This window comes from Nelumbo nucifera, chromosome 1 (assembly GCF_055504915.1).
Source record: "Nelumbo nucifera cultivar China Antique chromosome 1, China Antique-T2T, whole genome shotgun sequence".
Lineage (NCBI taxonomy): Eukaryota > Viridiplantae > Streptophyta > Magnoliopsida > Proteales > Nelumbonaceae > Nelumbo > Nelumbo nucifera.
Genome location: NC_142649.1, coordinates 55044289 through 55063729, shown reverse-complemented (window position 1 = coordinate 55063729; position 19441 = coordinate 55044289). Strand labels below are relative to the sequence as shown.

Sequence of the window (19441 nt, the reverse complement as noted above, 5' to 3'; positions counted from 1 at the left end):
TTTCTGTGTAATACCCTTAAACTGGACACTTAATGAGACTCGTGTTAGTTTAGAATGTTCACAGCCAGTGGGTCGGTCTGGGGAGACCTATCCTCCTGACAAGGCTGACACTGTAGTGCCACCAAGTCGGTTGGGGTGGCTTGTCTCAGCTGCCAGGGTGAGACCCTAGGCACATACAGTGTAGGATTAATTGAATCTTTGAACTGGACCAGATTTCCAGTATTGCCCTAGACCTTGGAGATTGATGGGCAAAACTGGAAAGTTACACCCGACCCCTAGACTCGATTATGATACTACACTGGGTGTCGGATTGGGCTGTCTTTGATGTACCAATCAGTGAGATCCTTAGAGGGGGTCAAAACCTGGGTATGTTGGGACAGTCCGAGAATTCATCTGAGTGGATGATCATAGTGACAGGATCAGCCCTTTGTCGGACAAAGGTAATGATCGGGGATGCACTCTCACTGATGGAAACCAAGACTGCCGGCAGCCGATTTCAACTGTTGAGATTTGTTTTGCAAAATATATTTTATATAAGATATAAAAGTATATATGTATGGTTTCTAAATTGTTTGCAAGAAGGTTTTAATTCCCGGGATCCATATAAGTGGAGAGTGCAACACTGTTCCTTGCAGCCAAGGGAGAGGTCCTCTCTTGTCGGGCAGTGTATGATCATTATGGGCTGAGAGGTTAAGTGTAAGACCATTGAGGATAACACCGGATGGGCTAATCTTGCATCTGCCCACAGTCCCTAGGTGTTACAAGGTGGCTTGGCCCAGGGACCACTTAGTGTAAGTGTTGGGCCCATAGAGCTCATTTGATGGGTTTCAGGGGGTACACTGTCTTCAGCAGTGCATTCGGCCAGGCCTTGTAACAAAGGCTGGGCTGAACCCATGTGGCTGATGTGTAGATCAATGCTTGGGTCCCACGCCATACAAGGAAGCCCAACTGGGCAGCAATTTGGAAGCCTTTTGAGTACATAACCTTAATGGGCCTTAAGCCCATTTCGAACTGGGCTGATTTGATCAGTCATTTAAAGGGGGCGAATTCTGAAGTGGGTCAGCTAAAAGGATTGGGCTTAGACCCTATCCACTCAGAGAGTCTAAGATCTAAATAAGATTTAGATCTGGAAACCTCCTAATTAGATTAGGAGACAGCTGATCTGATTTGCAGATAAGATAATGATTATCCCTTATCACTAAGGGACTTCTAACCCAAATATGATTTGGATTAGCAACTCCTAATCTGATTAGGAGCTGATCCCTTTGAGATTATAAAAGGGGAAGGGGGCGGCAGCCTTTTACATGATCAACAGCATTCTTCTCTTAAAGAAAGAGAGATTGAGAGATTTCCTGCATACTGCGAATTCTCTCCTGCCGCCACCTTCCTGCCATTGCCATTCCTTCAGTTCGATCTCCAGTTCTTGGGAGCAATCAAGATTGGATATTGATTTCAATCTTTTGGGGAAAGATTGATTGGAGCTGTACTCACAAGCCGTCCAGTTGATTCTTGCGAAGGGTCAAGTTCTTTTGAAGAACATTGCTGATTCTGCTCCATCCTTCACTGCGCCATCTTCAGTGGGAGCAGATTTTGGATCCTTCCTTGGGTGTGAACACCTCCATTGGGAGATAGTATTTCTCCGTATCAGGTATAATCCTCTCCCACTCCTTTTGGTTCAGATCTGGTTCAGTTTATGGTTAAAGATTGATCCTTGAAAATATGATTTTCTAAATAGGGAATACGATTCCCAGTTGAAGGGAGAGATAAAATTTTTGAAATTCGCCCCTTATTCCGCAATCTTTGGGCGTCCATAGGATGGATCTCTCATCCCTTCAATAATTGATTCTATAATATTTGAAAATTATAGAAATACCATATATTAGACAAATGCACTTATCTTTACCTTGCCATATAATTGCCTTTATGATATTAAAAAATCATAAGAATACCACATATAAAATAAACTTCCTTGTGTAATTAACTCTATGGCATAAGAAAATTACAAGAGTGCCACATACAATAATTTACGATTATGCCATCTTATAAATAGAACATCATCCCTCTTCTTTCTTGATTTTCTCTCTCTCCTATTCTTTATCAAAATTTTATTTATTCATTTATTTTATTATTATTATTATTATCAATCTAAACATACATTTATTTAATGAAATTAAAAAAATTATTTATTTTAATACAATAAATCAATAAAATAAAGGAGTTGCGACATTGAGAGAAAGATTTTAATAAATATTTATTTATTTATTTTACTAAATTATTTATTTATTTAGAAATAATTTACTAACAAATTATTCTCTCCCCTTGTGCCCATATTTAGGGATGTCAACGAGTTGGGTCTATTTTGAGATAGCCTATACCATTCCCATCCCAATAAACGTTAATTTATTTAAGAAAAACTAGGGTTGAACCAATGCGTTGGGTCTATCTTGATGGAGCTAAATTGACCAAACATAATTATGATTGTTTCGGTTCAATGATTTTGTCTTGATTAATTATTGGATTGATTCTCGTACTTACCTGTCTAGAATTGATTCAAGTCCGGAATGAAATATTTTATGAAATATATAATTTTTTCTTTCTTGTAAATTTTATCATGTTTCATGTTTGAAATAGTAATTTTGATAAATAATAAATAAGATAATATTAGTTAAAAATGTTTAACTTATTAACATAAAAATAAATTAATATTATTTTAACTATTGTTTTCAATATAATCAGGCCTTTGATTTGATCCCAATTAAATAATTGGTTTAAGATTGGTTCTACTTAGTCCTAACTTATTAACAACCCTAAACTAGATAAGAGCCCACTATAGTTATTTATTATTTATAATAATATAGTTATAGTTATTTTATTTGAAAAATATAACTTAATTTATTATTGTATATTCAAATGGCATTTTTCTATTTTGCCCTTGCGAAGCAAAGGCTTCCCTGCTAGTTAAGTTTATTATGCAGCAACGGATCAGATTCAGTTGGTTTTACTGATGGGGAGATTTGTATGGATATCCGATTGATGAAGCAATCTTCTTCACAGCATTAGCATTTAGATAGTCAATGGGGAGTCCCATTAAGTGCAGCTAGAAATCAGCACGAGTTAGAAATCATAAAATGGGGATCACGTCATTTTCTTTCTTTGACACTCCTAAACAAATAATCCCCCATCTCTATTCTCTTCCATATGAAGTAGACACCACTTCATTTTAACTTCCAATTTTTAATAACTCGGCTTATTTGCACTCCCTTACATTTATAAAATCCTTTTTTTTTTCTTGTCTTTGTCTCTCATTTTATTTACAATCAGGCCGTACTTCCCTCCCCTGGGATGCTTTAAGGGGAAGCCTGGCATAGCCCTCGGCCCGAGCCTATGTAGGCCTGTGTTGTGTCACAGGCCAAGTCTTAGGCTAGGCCGAGCCACGGACCAGGCTAATCCATGTTTTTTAAAAGTTTTGAAAAAAATAATGAAAAAGTTAACATAAATTAAAAAATAGATAAAAAATTAAAAAAGATCTTAAACTTTTATTTTATATGAATTTTGATGTATATAATTGTTTATATATGTAACAATAAAATGAAATAATATAATAAAATTGAAAATAAAATTATATATTATATAATTATTGTATATAATATATGGCTTGAGCCTACGTAGGCCGTGCCGTGCCACGAGCGAAGTCTTAGGCTAGGCCGGGCCATGAACTGGGCTAAGCCATGTTTCTTAAAAGGTTTGAAAAAATAATAAAAAAATTAACATAAATTAAAATAAATAAAAAAATTAAAAAAGATCTTAAAATGTTATTTAATATGAAATTTGATGTATACAATTGAAAATAAATATATATATATTATATAATTATTACCGGGCCACGAGCTGTGCTAAGCCACGTTTTTATAAATTAAAAAAATAGATAAAAAATTAAAAAATATCTTAAAATTTTATTTTATATGAATATTGATGTGTACAATTGTTTATATATTCAATAATAAAATGAAATAATATAATAAAACTGAAAATAAAATTATATATATTAATGCATTATATACTTATTGTATATAATATACGGTCTGAGCACGCACTTGCTTATACCATGCCATGGGTCGGTCTTGTCCATGGGCCAAGTCTTAGGCCAAGTTGGGCTAAGCCATGTTTTTTAAAAATTTTGAAAAAAATGAAAATTTTGACATAAATTAAAAAAATAGACAAAAAAAATAAAGAAGATCTTATAATTTTCATTTAGCCCAAGCTTGCACGGGCCCATGCCATCCCATGGGCCGGGCTGGTTTGCGAGCCAAGTCTTAGGCCAAGTTGGGCCGCAAACCGGGTTAAGCATAATCATGGGTTCAATAACCCAATAATTCAGCCCGACCCATTAACAATACTAAATTAATTAATTAAATAATTTGAGATGGCCTTTACCAATCTTGTGTTGGCAATACATAAAGTTTTATTTGTTTATTTATTTATTTTACTAAATTATTTAATTAGTTAATAATTTAATAATCTAACAAATTATTATTGCTAGCAAAATAAGACATAGAATCGTGAATATATTTATATATATATTTACGCTCTCACTTGATTGTCTATTTATCTTATTTATTTTATAAATTTATTTATTTATTAAATTAAATTAATTATTTAATTGTTTACAATTATTCCACTATATAAAACAAAAAATACAATGACAAAAATCATCTCTCCCTCTTTCACTCTATTGCTCGATGGCCATGATTATTTATTTATTGTTTTATTTTATAATTAAATATATTATTATCCATAAATTTTTATTTATTTTAAATAGATATTTTTTTCCAAAAACTTGTAAGTAAAAAATTTATCTTTTATAAATTATTTTCTTACGTAATAATATCCAAATCTATCAGATTTGTTATAAAAGGTGGGGTTGTCAAATTCAAGACGAGTAATTCACAAGATCACTAACTCGCAGAAAAAAATACCAACTGGCCACCACGATTAAAAGCGCAACTCATCCGATACCAAAATTCGAATCTTGGATAGTTGGATGGATGATATTTTAATACGTTAGATCAAAATGTATTTTGCACACCATATTAAGTTGCACCGTCTAGCAACCTAACATTTTCTCTTCCATTCACTCTATGAAACACTCTCCGTAGTCTTTTCTTTATAGTGTTTACTGATTCTACGAAGCATTTCACAGAGTGACACACACACGCTCACAGAGAGAGAGAGATGAAATACGAGATACTGGGTTTGGGGTTATAGATACTGATGTCTGAGAGGAGTAGAACGATCAAGCTTTTCTGCCCATCGATATCGAAGCTGTTGCCATTCGTGGCATTGGAAGAGCAGAGGCTCGACTTGGGTTCCATTGCTCGGACGTTCGGGCTTGACCCGGCGACCTTGAAGCTGAATGGACACTTCATCAGCAGAGGGGTCGATCTCATAGCTTCTTCCGTCACCTGGAAATCCCTCCTTTCCTTCTTCTCTGCTCGGGGTTTGTCCACCGGAGCTAATGACGCCGACGCCCTCATCGTCGACGGGAAGCTCTGCAAGGTCGGAACCAAGAGTATGCTTTCTTTAAACCAGTCAATATTATAAATAAGTGGGCTCTAATGGTGTCTTTGGTTCTTGAAAGCTGTCTTGGATTTTTAAAGTGCTTTAATCATGTTTCTATCTGTGTCTGTAATGGTGTCTTGGTTATTGTTGAAGAAACTGCCCTCGATAAAATTGGGGATTAAGTTTGGTGCGTATTAGCATATTCATTAAGGTTTTACCATAAGTTGCCCGATAGCTATGGGTTATTCTATAGTGTTATGGGGTTATTCGGTAAGGTTTTGTATGATATTCTCATCTATCTCTTTATTTCCCAAATTTTATTTTGCGATGAGTGTTTCCAAGATTGTAGAAAATTGTACTTTGTAGATAGTTGTAGCCATTTCTGGTGTCTGGTGCACATTTCCATTTTTCAGGATGCTTAGGTGAACATGCCTCTTCTTTTTGATGCCTCACCCTCACATGGTCGTGGATTAGGACCATTTATCATAAGTCACTGTTGTGCTAATTCTTTCAATTTCATTAAATACTAGGAATTCTATGCAACAATACTCATATGGACTTGTATTTTATTTCAAAATTAGAATATTTAGAAAGTGTTAGACAATGTATGCCCTTAACTCCAATCATATTGATGTATTGATGCATTTATTGTAAATGAATAAAAGTATATAATTGATTTATGTTATAACTGGTGTGTTTCTACGTAATTACCCTTAAATTGGACACTTATGAGACTCGTGTTAGTTTAAAATGTTTTCAGCCGTTGGATAGACTTGGGGAATTTTCTCTTGTTAAGGCTAACACTGGTGTGCTGTCAAGAAGGTTGGGGCATCCTGTCTCAGTTGCTAGGGTTGGACCCAAAGTACATGCAGTGTGTGATTGTTTGAAACATTGAACCCGGACTAATTTCCAATTATGCTTTGGACTTTGGAAATTGGTGGGCAAAACTGGAAAGTTAAACATAACCCCTAGACTCGATTATGGTACTGCATTGAGTGTCGGATTGGGCTGTCTTTGATATGCCAATCAATGAAATCCTTTGGGGGTCAAAACCTGGGTATATTGGGGCAGTCTGAGAATTCACTCGAGTGGATGATCATAGTGAAATGATCGGCCCCTTTGTTGGACAAAGTGAATGATCGGGACTGCATTCTTTCTGATGGAAACCAAAACTGTCGGCAGTCGATTTCAAACTTGTTTGAGATTTGTTTTGCAAAATACATTTATATGGCAATATATATATTATGTTTTAAGAAAAATGTTTGCAAAAATGTTTTAATTCCTAGGACCCATCTGAGCAGTGAGTGCAACACTGCACCTTGCAGCCAGGGAAGAGGTCCTTCCTTGTCGAGTAGTGTTTGATCATTAAGGGCTGAGAGGTTAAGTGTAAGAGAACATTTAGGGCTGTTTTACCCGATGGGCTATATCTCACTTAAGTCCATTATCCTTGGACCTTCATAGGATGGTTGGACTCGAGGATTATTTAGTGTAAATGTTGGGCCCATTAAGAACCTATATTGATGGACTTAGGGGTTCATTGTATTTGACAGTGAATTTAACCAACATTTTTTCATAGAAGTTGGACCGAATCCATATATGTGAGGTCATTGTGGGGGTCCCATGCCATACTAAAGAAAGCCAAATGGGCCAACAACTATCTAGGGTCGTGAGCCACTTAATGGGCCTAAAGCCCATGATTAATTAGATTAATCAAGAAGTCACATGACAGCTTAAGCAGTCATGTAACATGGGCGAATATGGGTATGGATATGGGTTTGGATCAACAATTAGGATAAGAGGATAAGTCTTATCCACTTAAAGAGTCCAGAACCAAATAAAAATTTGGATTAGACTCCTCCTAATTGGATTAGGAGTGCTGATCCTTAAGGTTTATAAAAGGAGGGCAAATTGCTCCAGTTACATTACATCTGTTCTCAGTTCTCTCCTTCTGTTTTTGCCACCCAAAACCCTAGTTTATTCTCCATCTTATGACTGATCTTGATTAGTCTTGGTTTTTGATTTTTGCGAGAAAAATCAAATACAATTTGTGCTCCCTTCCCTTGCTCGATCCAAGCTATTGGATTACAGTTCTTGCTGAAGGATTATGTTGTTGAACCGGCTTCAACCTAAGTTGCACCATCTTCAGTGGAAGCTGGTTTTTGTACCCTCTTTGGGCATGAACTACCACTTTGGGAGCTACACTTGTGGATTCTCTGTATCAGGTATACTTCTCCCTTCCTTTTGGTTTTAGATCTGGTCCGATTCGGTGCAAGAATGATCCTTGGAAAATGCAATTTTTCTAAAACTGGGAATATGATTCCTGGAAGGGTAAAAGAAAATTTTTGAAATTTCACCCAATCATCTGCCATGGTTCGGCCATCTATATGATGGATTTCCCCTTCCTTCAAAAAGTGCCCTAGATTTGATTAAACATTAGTCTTTTCTAATATTCAGCACAGGCATTGTCAGTCACAATTCAATTTCCCTAGATTGGTTGGGTTTATCTTTTTAATTTCCAATCATAAGTTATTCCTAGATAGAAATCCTATGGGAGGTTTAAATATTTATGAGTGTGCTATTCATTGCTCAATGTTGGATTTAGCAATGATTTAAAACACAGAGGTGTGACGCGAGCCGTTCCTCTACCTAGAGGCGTGAGGTGTAGTTTAGAGCGTAAGAGGCGTAAGCCTCCTTAAAAGGAAGGGGGTCAAGAGGAAGAAGGAAGAGGAAGGGGAGGAGGAAGAAGAGGAACGGGAGGAGGAAGAGGAAGGGGGGATCTCATTTTTTCTTTAATAAAAATCTTTTATATTAAGAAGAATAAAGATGCACAACACTAATTGAAAGGGGGTCTTGTCGAAGCGAAGGCGAGCGAGCTGGAGCGGAGCAAGACCCCCTCCCCCCCTAACACACATAAAAAAAAAGAAAAACAAATTGGGCTGCATTGAAAAGGGAGGCGAAGCCCCCCAGCCAAAGGGGCCAGGGGCATACCACTTTCTTTCCCCTTATCTTTTCTTCCATTCCCTTTCCTTTTCTCTCTTTTTTTTATTCTCTTTCTTTCTTTTTCTTTCTCTTCCCTTTCTTTTCTTTTCCTTTTCTTTCCTTTTTTTTTCTTTTTTTTTTTTCAGTCTTTTTGTATAAGGTGTGCATGAGGTGTATGCCTCTAGCATGCTTCATGAAAAAAGCACATGAGGCCTCAGAGGTGTCAGTGCCTCTGGCATATGCCTCAGGGCGTTTTGGGAGTGCCTCACCTGGAGGCGCACCTCCAAGTGATATGCCTCCCATGCCTTTTAAAACACTAGGATTTGTTACCCAACTTTTTCAAGTGCTTTTTTTTTTTAAAATAAGCACTTATTTCATATTGGGTGTTTGGTAGTCTTTTTCTCCAATAAGCACTTAAATAAGCATTTGTGACTATTTTGTCCTTCATTTTCTTTCAAAATTTCAAAATATACCCTTATGAAAGTACTTTTATTAAATTACTTTTATAAAAACACTTTTATGAAAGTACTTTTACGAAAGCGCTTTTATGAAAAGTACTTTTACATGAAAGCACTTTTACGAAAGTACTTTTATACTTTTATAAAAGCGCTTTTATAGAACTTTTATGAAAGCAATTTTATGAAAGTACTTTTATGAAAAATTTTAATGAAAATACTTTTACGAAAGTACTTTCATAAAAGTACTTCCATGGAAGTACTTCTATAAAAGCACTTTTACGAAAGTACTTTTATAAAATTTAACTAGGGATAATTTTATAAGTGATATTTTAAGATTCAACCAGGGACAATTTTGGAAGAAAAGAATAAGTTGGAAATTTGGGCTTAAAAAATAAGCCCTTATTTGTAAAATAAGCATTTATTTCGGGCTTATTTCCCAAACATCAATAAGTGCTTAATGGTGTGGTCCTGGCCCAAATAAGCACTCCCAAACATGGCCTTAATCCTCCTTGCAGCTCCAATTTAAGTCCGTATAATGTGGTTTCTGATTATAGCATAGGATTTAGGAAAAATCATGGTGGGGGCACTCCTTCCATGGCCAGAGGTTGCCTAACTCTTCCATTTCTCTTGCCTCCATAGTCAATTCATTATTTTTTTATCTGTCTGCTAAAACCCTTGTGTGTCATGAAACATTGGGTTTGGGAAGGGTTTGCAAGGGATGAAAGGTGAAGACATTTTCTGTTGAGGATTTTGTGCAGATTTGTTAGTTGTTTTTGTTTATTATTTGTTTAGATAGTAATTGGGGACCACAACACTCTTGTTGAGACCCTTTGGAGTGATGATTTTAAGTTTTTTTTTTTTAATGCAGTTTTATGTGTTAGCCACCCTATAAGGGCATATTAGTCATTGTACTTATTTTTTACTAGAAGTATAAATGCCAATGGGGGAGGGCGGCCAGATCTGATTAGCTCTCTCTTTCTTTCTCAACCTTTTCTCTTCTCTTTCTCTACTTCCACAAGAAACTCTTCTTTTCTTTGCAGATTTTTTTGGATGAATAAAAGTAAATTTTATTAATTCAGAAGCTGATTTATGGTTGTGAATTCATACAACATCCCGGGGTGAGGCGCGAGCTGCAGCCCCTCCTTGAATCTTACAAGTAAATTAGGAAAGAAATACAGGAATCACAGCTGAGCCCAAAACAATTCTTCCCTATTTACCCCTTGCTTGACTAACACATCGGACAAAGTATTTGCTGATCTCCCCACCCACTGTAAAGAGACCAACAGTTCCCTTGTCAACCAACTGAATTTCTTCATTTCGTTCTTGTAGTGCCATATAGCATCTTCAGGATTTTTCAACTAGCCCACCACCACTTTGGAATCCCCTTCAATTATTAGATGCTGTACCCCCAACTGGTTTGCAAATTGCACCCCTTGTACAGAAGCTAATAGCTCTGCCTTGATAGAGTCTCCAACTCCCTAGAGATCCGAGTAGAGCAACAGAATCTCTCCCTTCTTTTCTTTGCAGATTTTTAATTCAGAAGATTTCTACCTTTTCCAATGAGGGGACAATAAGGTTTGGGTGCTGGAGTCAAATGTTCTTGCCCTCTTTTTCTTTTCGATGTCATTGCCTTTAGTTATTCTTAACCTCATTCCTTTCCTCTTAAGATCTTGTAGGATGTCTATGCTTATCCTGAAATAAAGACTATTTGTTAAAAGTGGCTCATTGGAAGATGAATACTTTTTAAGTAGGGAAGCATTTCTTAAGATCTTAGTCATGAATATGGATATTGGTATCCCATTTAATATCCTTATATCAAGGGGTGCAACTTGGGTGGGCTTGTGTTTTTTTTTTTTTAATTTGAATGTGCTCGGCTTGAAGGTCAAGCCCAAAGTAGTGTAAAACGCTAACTAAGGGCTAACTCGAATTACACCCCTACTTATATCATGCTTATTGTTATGTCTAGTTTTTGAAGCTAAGTGTCATTTCTTAATACTAAAATATTTGTCAAAGTGAATTAAACTTCTAACATATACAAGATTTTTATAGTATGATTTGTTAATTAAAGTGTTAACATTATAAAATATTCTCTAGAAGTGTCCATGCATCATCAAATGTCATAATGGTATGTTATCTGACATTGCTATGCCAAGTAATTTATATGTACATATATTTGGGTATCACAGTTTAGAACAGTGTTTTAAAAGGCGTGGGAGGCGTATGCTTGGAGGCGCACTCTCAAAATGCCTTGAGGTGTATGCTAGAGGCGCTGATACCTCTGAGGCATACTTCTCATGCGCTTTTTTCATGTGGCGTGCTAGAGGCGTACACCTCATGCACATCTTATATAAAAAGACAGAAAAAAAAGAAAAAAAGGAAAAAAAAAGGAAAGGAAAGGAAAGGAAAAGAAAAGAAAGGGAAGGGAAAGAAAAAGAAAGAGAAGAAAAAAAGAGAAAAGGAAAGAAAAGGGAAGAGAAGAAAAGATAAGGGGAAAGAAAGTGGTTTGCCCCCTACCCCTTCGGCTGGGGGCTTCGTCCCCCAGACCCCCTTGCCTCCTTCTCAATGCAGCCCAATTTGTTTTTTTGAGTTAGGGGGGTTTTGCTCCGCTTCGACGAGACCCCCCTCTTCGCTCACTCGCCTCCGCTTCGACAAGACCCCACCCTTTCAACTAATGTTATGCATCTTTATTCTTCTTAATATGAAAGATTTTTATTAAAAATAAAGAAAAAATGAGATCCCCCTTCCTCCTAACCCCCTCCTCTTAAGGAGGCTTACGCCTCCTTGTGTTCAGGAGGCTTACGCCTCTTGTGTTCTGAACTACAACTCACGCTTCTAGGTAGTGGAATGCCTCGCGTCACGCCTCCGCGTTTTAAAACATTGGTTTAGAATAACAATTATGCCTAGTGTGTGTTGCTTGTGTATGGTAGTGAGAGAATCTATAAAATGTTTGTGCTAATGGAAATATTGGTCATCCAAATATAGGAAACATGTTGGAAATGTTGTATTGAAAAATTGTAAAAATTATATATAAAGTGGAAACATTGTGAAATACGTGGAAACATAGAATGATATTTTATGAAATGATAGAAGTAGCATAGTTACACCCTTTTTTGAAATATTTTCTTGATTTTTGATAAGTAAAATTAAAAATTCATAAAATGAAAAAGAGAATACAGGAGAAAGGTGATAAGATATCACCCGAGAGAAGAAAGACCCTCGAAACAAACATCCAACTCTCATCATAACCTTACAACATATATTAAAATGGAAAAAACATGATTTAATGACTAACAGACCTCCTATGCTCCAACCAAGAACAACTAATCACCAACAAAAATAATCTCCATAGACTTCTCCCTTTGCACAACATTATTCCCTCCCATCTAATTCAACTTCTTGTCCTTCCCCCTCATCCCACACCTCTCCTCCTACTCCTGTTGTGGAATCTTCAGCCTCTCTTCCTTCTTCCTTTTCTCAAATTCTTTGAAAGCTCTTCTGGAGAAAGCCTCATCGCCCAAGAAAAGAAGATCCAAAGCTTTGCCAACCTCCTCATCTCTCTCAGCAATTTTCCTTAGATCCCCACTTCCATCCTTTACTTCACCTCTAAATTTAGGTTATCGTCTCTCTCAGTTTTTAATGTTGTGAGGCCTAGCATTGTGGGCTTGGGCTTTCTTTTATTTATGTTATGTGGTCCTTTGCTATGTTTCTTTCTAAGCTTAATGGGCTTGGGCCTCTTCTATACTAATATGTTCTTTTCTGCCTACTAATTTGGGGTAGATTTGTCTTTGTATTCTTGTCTTAAACCCTAAAATAAATAATAAGATTAGGGGCTGGTTAGATCTGTTGCCCCATTTCTCTCAACCTTTTTCTTCTCTAATTTGAAAACTAACGTGGTATTAGAGCATTAATACTAGTTTTTCTCGGTTTGACATCAAATTAGTTGTTGTTTTTCCCCTTTTTCCTTATTTCCTTTTTTGGGTTGTTTAAAACCCTAGTGTTGGTCGTGGTTTATTGAGTTTCTCATAGGGTTTTCCCCTTGGAAGAAGGTCCAGGGAGACCCATAACAGATTCGGGTATGTTCTACTAGAGCAAGACAGAGCTGGAGTAGGTCCTTTGACTACTAGAGTGACCTATAGAAGACAGGTCAATTGTGGACTGTAAGTAGGAGGTTATTATCAGACCACACAAGTGGAAGATTTTGGATTTCAACATAAAAGTCTAGTGAACCAAAGTTAGGAGGTTACTATAGTGTTGCTGTCGAAATTTGAGCAATAGATGAGAGAGGGTGGAGTTCTGGGACCAGACAAGTTGAAGAGGTCATATGAATTGAGCAAAGGCACCTGCAAGAAAGTCAGAGAGTCTCAAGGTGTGTCCTTGGAGGAGAACTCTCTGATGCTTAATTTATTAATTGAGCAAAAGTTTGTCGGATGAGTAGATGAAGCTAGGTCAACGGTGAAAGTAGAAAGACGATGTGAATGCGCCTCATCTACTTATAGAGGGGGTGCCATGGCTTCTATGCCTGACTCAAGGTTCTTGGTGATTGTCCTTATTGAGATCTTGGCCCGTTGGAGGTGTTTGGTCGTGCCTAGTTGGTTGAGTCAGTGGTTGGGCTGATTTGAGTCATCGGCGAGTTCCTTGAGTGTTCTGTTTAGGGAGATGCATTGGCTCGGGATTTGATCTTGTAAATGGGCCTCATCACTTGCCCCCCACTTTCAAAATTGAGGTGGTCGTCTTGCTTCTTGTCTGGTGAGAGGTTGGCGTAGTCAAATAAAGTAATTGAGTGGCTTGTTAGAGTGGGTACCGAGTCTGAGCTATGCCGTTGAGGAGACACAATGGGCTTTTCCTATCCATGTCACGTGGGTTGTAAATGTTCTCTAGGTGGTTGCATTGCTTTTGCTCGTGTGGCTGGCATTGGTGCTCTCATTAATGCATTTCTTCATCTTTTGAGGAATTTGTTAGAGCAATCCCTTAATCATGAGACGTGTGGCAAGTGTCTCAGAGTGAGATCTGGATCATTGACGAGGGACCGATCTGGCTGGGGGAGCTCAGGTTGGAGGTCTGGCTACCGGACTCGATTCTTCATTTGGCTTGTCCTCCTTGATGTCGATGAATCCCCCAAGGTACCCGCGCCTGATCAGGTCCTCGAGAGGTGGTGCAGGTCGTGGCAGTTGTCCGTTTCGTGGCCGTGGTCTCAATGGAAGTCGCAATATTTGTTTCTATTTCTTTTGTTGTTCTGGGACTTGATCTTTTCAGGCCACCTGACATAGCTGTGGTCACGGATCTGCATCAGAATCTCCAATTGAGGAGCGTTCAACGGCGTGAAGTTTCTGTAGGTCAGCGGTGGAGTCCTCGGCCTTCTGTTTGGTCGCGATTTTGTCTCTTGCTATCTCTGTCTGTCCTCTTTGTCTTGCGGTCGTCAAGGTTCCTCCTCTTCCTGTCGAGCTGTTCTTCCTCGCCTCTCAGTTGCGCTTTCGTCTCTTCGACGTTGATATACTTTTGGGCATGTTTGATCAGCGCGACCATGTTCTGAGCAAGCTTCTTTGATATTGAGAAACTAAAGGGGGAGGGGCGCATGCCTTGCATGACGGCTGTGACTGCTACTGACTGGTTAAGGGCGCAGACTTTTAGGGCCTTGGTGTTAAACCTCGCCAAGTACTCTCTTAGGGTCTTTCCCTTCCTCTGCCGCACTTGCATGAGACTGACTGAAGTCTTCCATTGTTGCTGGCTTGCCGTGAACTGTGCCAGGAACTGGCTCTCCAGCTTCTCCCAAGAGGAGATGGAGTGCAGGGGAAGGGAAGAGGGAAGAGTACCACGTCCGGGCAACTCCTTTGAGGGTGGCGACGAAGGCCTTGCACATTAAACCTTCAAAGGAACCGTGCAACATCATCAGGGCCTTGAAGCCTTCCACGTGGTTGCTGGGGTCTGCCGACCCGTCGTACTTTTCGAACTGCGAAACTCGCCATTCGGCTGGGGGGAGCTCGTCCATGATGTCCTGGGTGAAGACTAGTTCTTTGGCGGGCTGGTTATTGAGTTTCGCACAGTGTTTTAAAAGCGCAAGGGCCAATTTGCACCTGAGGCACAAGGCGCAAGGCGAGGTGTGCGCCTTTTTAAGAAAGGCACAAAATTACAAAAAAAAAGCTAAAAATAAAAAGAAGTCAGAAAATTCCAAAAAAATGCCAAAAAATTTTAAAAATTGCAAAAAAATTAAAAAATATTAAACATAATGTGAATAAAAATATAAACTTAAATTTTAAAAGAAATGATTTAAAAAACCTATTATCTAAAATTAAAATACATAAACATAACATGTAAAGTGTATTCAAATGAAAATTTAAAAATAAAAGCAAACATATAAAGCATTTTCAAGCATGTAAAACCCATAATCTCTTTTTTTCCTTAATTGCATTGCTTCAAGTAGTTAATGTGATGTAAAACATATTGCATTCTTGATTCTATGAGTTGCCTTTGTAGCACGCCCCTCGAGGCAAGCCCGAACAAGTCTATGTTAGGGTCTGAAATTCTTATTTCTCATAAAAAATAATGATTTTACAACATTCATTGCCTTTTAAGAAGATATTTTATTGCAATGAATGAATGAACAACATAAGCAAATAGGGGGTTCTCGGAGCTTTGCAAAAAGCTCAAAAAAAGCGCATACCCAGCCGTTAGACTCAAAAAAAGCAAAAAGCGCAAAATTTTAAAAAGGTGCACGCCTAGGTTGAGACGCAAGGCGCATCATGCGCAAGTGTGCCTAGGACCTGGGCGAGGCGCATACCCCAAAATGTGCCTCACCTGTGTACCTAGGCGCGCCTGAGGCACGCCTTTTAAATCACTGGTTCCGCAGGCTGAACCATGGGAGGAGCCGCGCTTCTTTCATCTTGGTTGCGTTCCAGCTCGGTTAGGCGCTGCCTGAGCTCTCTGATCTCTACGTCCCTATTGTTTGGGGCTGCATGTGTTACCCTTTCTTTCTTGGGCATTGTCGGGCGATCTTTTACCAAGCTAGACTTTGCGATAGAGACTGGTTGCTGTTGTATCCTCTTGCTGAGCCTTTCTTTCGCCAGAACTCACACAAAATGGTGTCTTACTGCGATTGTTGTGTTCACGGGACCGGGCTGAGGAGCCAACCTCCTCAGACCGTCCTGTTGAAGACTGCTGCCTTTCTTGGCCAGACCGCGTCCTATCCTTGTTTGATCGGCGCTTTAGTGAGGATCGGACGCAGTAAGCGTTGGGGCAAGAGGGGGGACGGTCTGAGGAGGTTGTGCTGTAGATCCCAACTTCTGCATCATCGCTAGGATCTGGTTGACCTTCTATTGCATCGCCTAGACCTGGGCAAGGTCGATGTGGTCTACAGTTGAGGCTGTTGTTGAGATTCGCGATGCAGGGGGCTGCGGTGAGAGCAGGATCCCCAAGATGGGGATCGACCTGTAGAGCGAACGGATGTATTTCTTGGCATCTTTCTTAATTGCGCAGAAAGAGGATTTGGAATGGTTTTTGTGCGATTCCCACAAACGACACCAATATGATGCTGTGGTGTTCCAAACCGAGGTCACAGTTAGATAATCTTGCCAACTGGACAAAGCCGAGGTGGAAGGATGAAGCCGTGCAGCAAGATCTAAAACCAAGAAGAGAGTCAGAGGCCCGAGGAGTTATTCCCTGGGTAGGAACTCCGACGCTCAAGTCAGTGAGAAGAATGGGTGGTTGGGCTGAGCAGTTGAGAGAGCGATGCTGGTCCAAGCAGAGTAACAGTATGGGTGCTAGAAAGTCCAAAAGTCCCTTACCTTGAGCGGAGATTACCTACTTATAGTCAAAGATTCGTGTCCGATTCAGATGAGGCTTCTGAGGTTGTCGGGATGACATTGTCTGCCGATGTCTTCGAGATAAGACCTAATCCTTGGCAGAGCTATCCTCCTTATCCGTACGATGCTCTCCTATCTTGGTCGCGCTTATCTGATGACGTGGTGCCGACGTGGCCGAAGTGATAAGGCGGCCGCGAAGGTAACACGTGGCACCCGGGGCCAGCTCAACCATAACTCAAACAGTTGTAATACTTAACTGTCCTCTATTGATAGATGGTTGTTCTGAGTCAAGCTATTTCTCAGACTTATTCCAGCAAGTTTAGGTTTGCTTTGAGCTACTTGTCATTGGTAGTCTCATCGAATTGCTTGGTCCGCAGGGTTGGTACGTTGATCTTTGCAGGTATCATGGCCTTGGTTTTGAAGGCCAGGTTGAAGGGTGTTTCACTTGTTGCCAACTTGGGTGTAGTTCGGTATGCACATAGGATGTTGTCCAATTCTTCCGCTTACAGGCCATTTGCCTGGTTGAGCCTTGCTTTCAACCCATGCAGTGTCTTGTTTGTCACCTTGTTCTGCCGGTTGGGTTGTGGGTAGTGGACCGAAGCGAGTGTCTACTTGATGTGAGTTGCACACAAAATACCCTAGAGGGGCCATCACTGAATTGCTTGCCATTGTTGGTGACGAGAATGCAAGGTATCCCAAACCAAAAAATTTTTCGATCTTTAGAAGAAGCTGTGAGCTTGACTCAGGATAGCATTAAAAACCCTTACTTGACCTTACAACTGACTTAGCTTGCCTTGAACCCTATCCAATAAGGTTAGGTCAAGCTGGGTTTACTGTTTACCAACCATTGACACCCTTATTGCTCAATGCTCAATCTCTCCCTTGTTATGAATTGTTGAACCAAGGTTCCAAAAAAAGGTCACATTGAGTTATCTCTTAGTCTCTAATCCTAAGTGTACCTTGATTTGCAGTCCTATTATTATTAAATTTACATAGAATATATAGGGATGTCAATGGGTTGGGTTAAATAGTAAATCTGGCTTGATCCAACCATATAAGGTTGGGTTAGAGTTGTGTTTGTTTGGGTGTATAGTCAGGCTAGGGTTTTAATGCTTCAATCAAAGTCGAGTTTAGATCTACTACCTGGTCCTGTCAGGTCATGATACCCCTACATATATAGTGTATTCTTATAATTTGATATAATAATTTAATTTCCAATAATTATTACAACTTTGCATGTCGTCTTTGTTTTTAAATATAGGCACCAAACTGCTCTTTCTCCATTTATTGGGCATCCATGATTTGTGCAAATAAACAAGGACCAAGTGTTAAGCCTTGATAAAGATCCATTGTAACTGTAAAATCTTGTATCTCTCCCACAAGTGTTCTAACATTGATTGTTGTACCCTCATGCATATCATTAATTAGGTCCACATACCTATTTGGAACTCCTTTTTTCTCCAAAACCCACCATATTATCTCTTTAGGGTCTCTATCCTATGCTTTCTCTAGATTAATGAACACCATATGAAGATCTCTTCTCTCTAAACTTTTCTATCAATTGTCTCAAAAGAAACATAGCTTCCTGGTTGACTCCCAAGCATAAATCCAAATTGGTTCTCTGATATAGTTGTTTTATGTTGTAACCTTTGTTTAATTATTCGTTCCCAAAGTTTCATAATGTGGCTCATGATTTTAACCCCACGATAGATATTACAACTTTGTATATTGCCTTCGTTTTTAAACCATGGTTTTATGTCTAAGATCTAGAACCTCTTGTTTGAGGATATTTTTTGATACCCAATATTCTTCTACTAAGGGTATTCAGAGCAATCTTGACTTCATTGAGACATGGTAGAATTTCCTTCTTATGGCCTGGGGATGGACCTGGGGATGGATCATGTATTCATGTCAACAGTTACAGTTCATGAAGCTTTGTGAGGGTTTGGGTGGAAGATACATTCAAGAACATTCTAGAACAAATGACTTGGTCGATTTATTGGGTTCACATCTTGTTGTACTTGTTTTATCTAATATTAATGAAATTTATTCTGTATTGCTGATAAAAGAAAATCTAGAACAAATGATAAAATTAAGGAGGCATGCATTAGAGAAGTTGCTTACTATTGAGTCTATCCATTGTTCACAACTCAAAATAAACTTGTTAGCTTAGAGATGTTGTGGCTACTATTTTTGCTGCCTAATAAGATTGAATTGGTGCCCTTTAAACGATTCATTGCCTCATGCTCCCCCTGTGGAGATATGTGAAGCGGCCCCACACATGCAAGGCATGCCACCATTCCTTGCCTGTGCAGTGTTGATTTTGTTCCAAGTCTATTGCATGTACTTGTGGAATCAAAACGTCCTGTGGGCAGGGGCCACTAGGTTTGCCAAACTGCTGTGTTTTCCTCAAGACATGTTTGATTTTTGTACTTGTCTTGGGTATACAAGCAGCTGGATATGGTTTAAGTTCTCTGTGACATTGTAAAGGAATGATAATTGGTTGATCCTATGAGTATTTGTATGCCTTTTCTCAATGGTTAAGCTAAACTTGTGTTAGTATGAACTAATTCCGAATATAAAATTTCTAATGGGTCATTAAGTTAGTTATAGTTTTTTCCAATGGCATATACTACTTGAATAACTGTA

At 38.8% G+C, this 19441-nt stretch overlaps 1 protein-coding gene and 1 long non-coding RNA gene across 4 annotated transcripts in view; both read left to right on the top strand.

Annotated features, from left to right (window-relative positions):
- Positions 1–5130: 5130 nt before the first annotated feature.
- The window catches only part of LOC104590980 (amino acid-ligase), a 53745-nt gene continuing 39434 nt past the window's right edge, over positions 5131–19441 (top strand). For all 3 annotated transcript variants that reach the window (XM_088896809.1, XM_088896807.1, XM_088896808.1), the window contains exon 1: positions 5131–5569. In XM_088896809.1, coding sequence (XP_088752935.1) covers positions 5272–5569 — 298 coding nt within the window. In that variant the 5' untranslated portion in view covers positions 5131–5271. The remainder of the gene's footprint in view (positions 5570–19441) is intronic.
- LOC148803282 (uncharacterized) lies at positions 5605–19329 on the top strand. The gene is made up of 2 exons (XR_016081459.1): positions 5605–7781; positions 18612–19329. It is a non-coding gene; the product is annotated as an uncharacterized LOC148803282 (long non-coding RNA).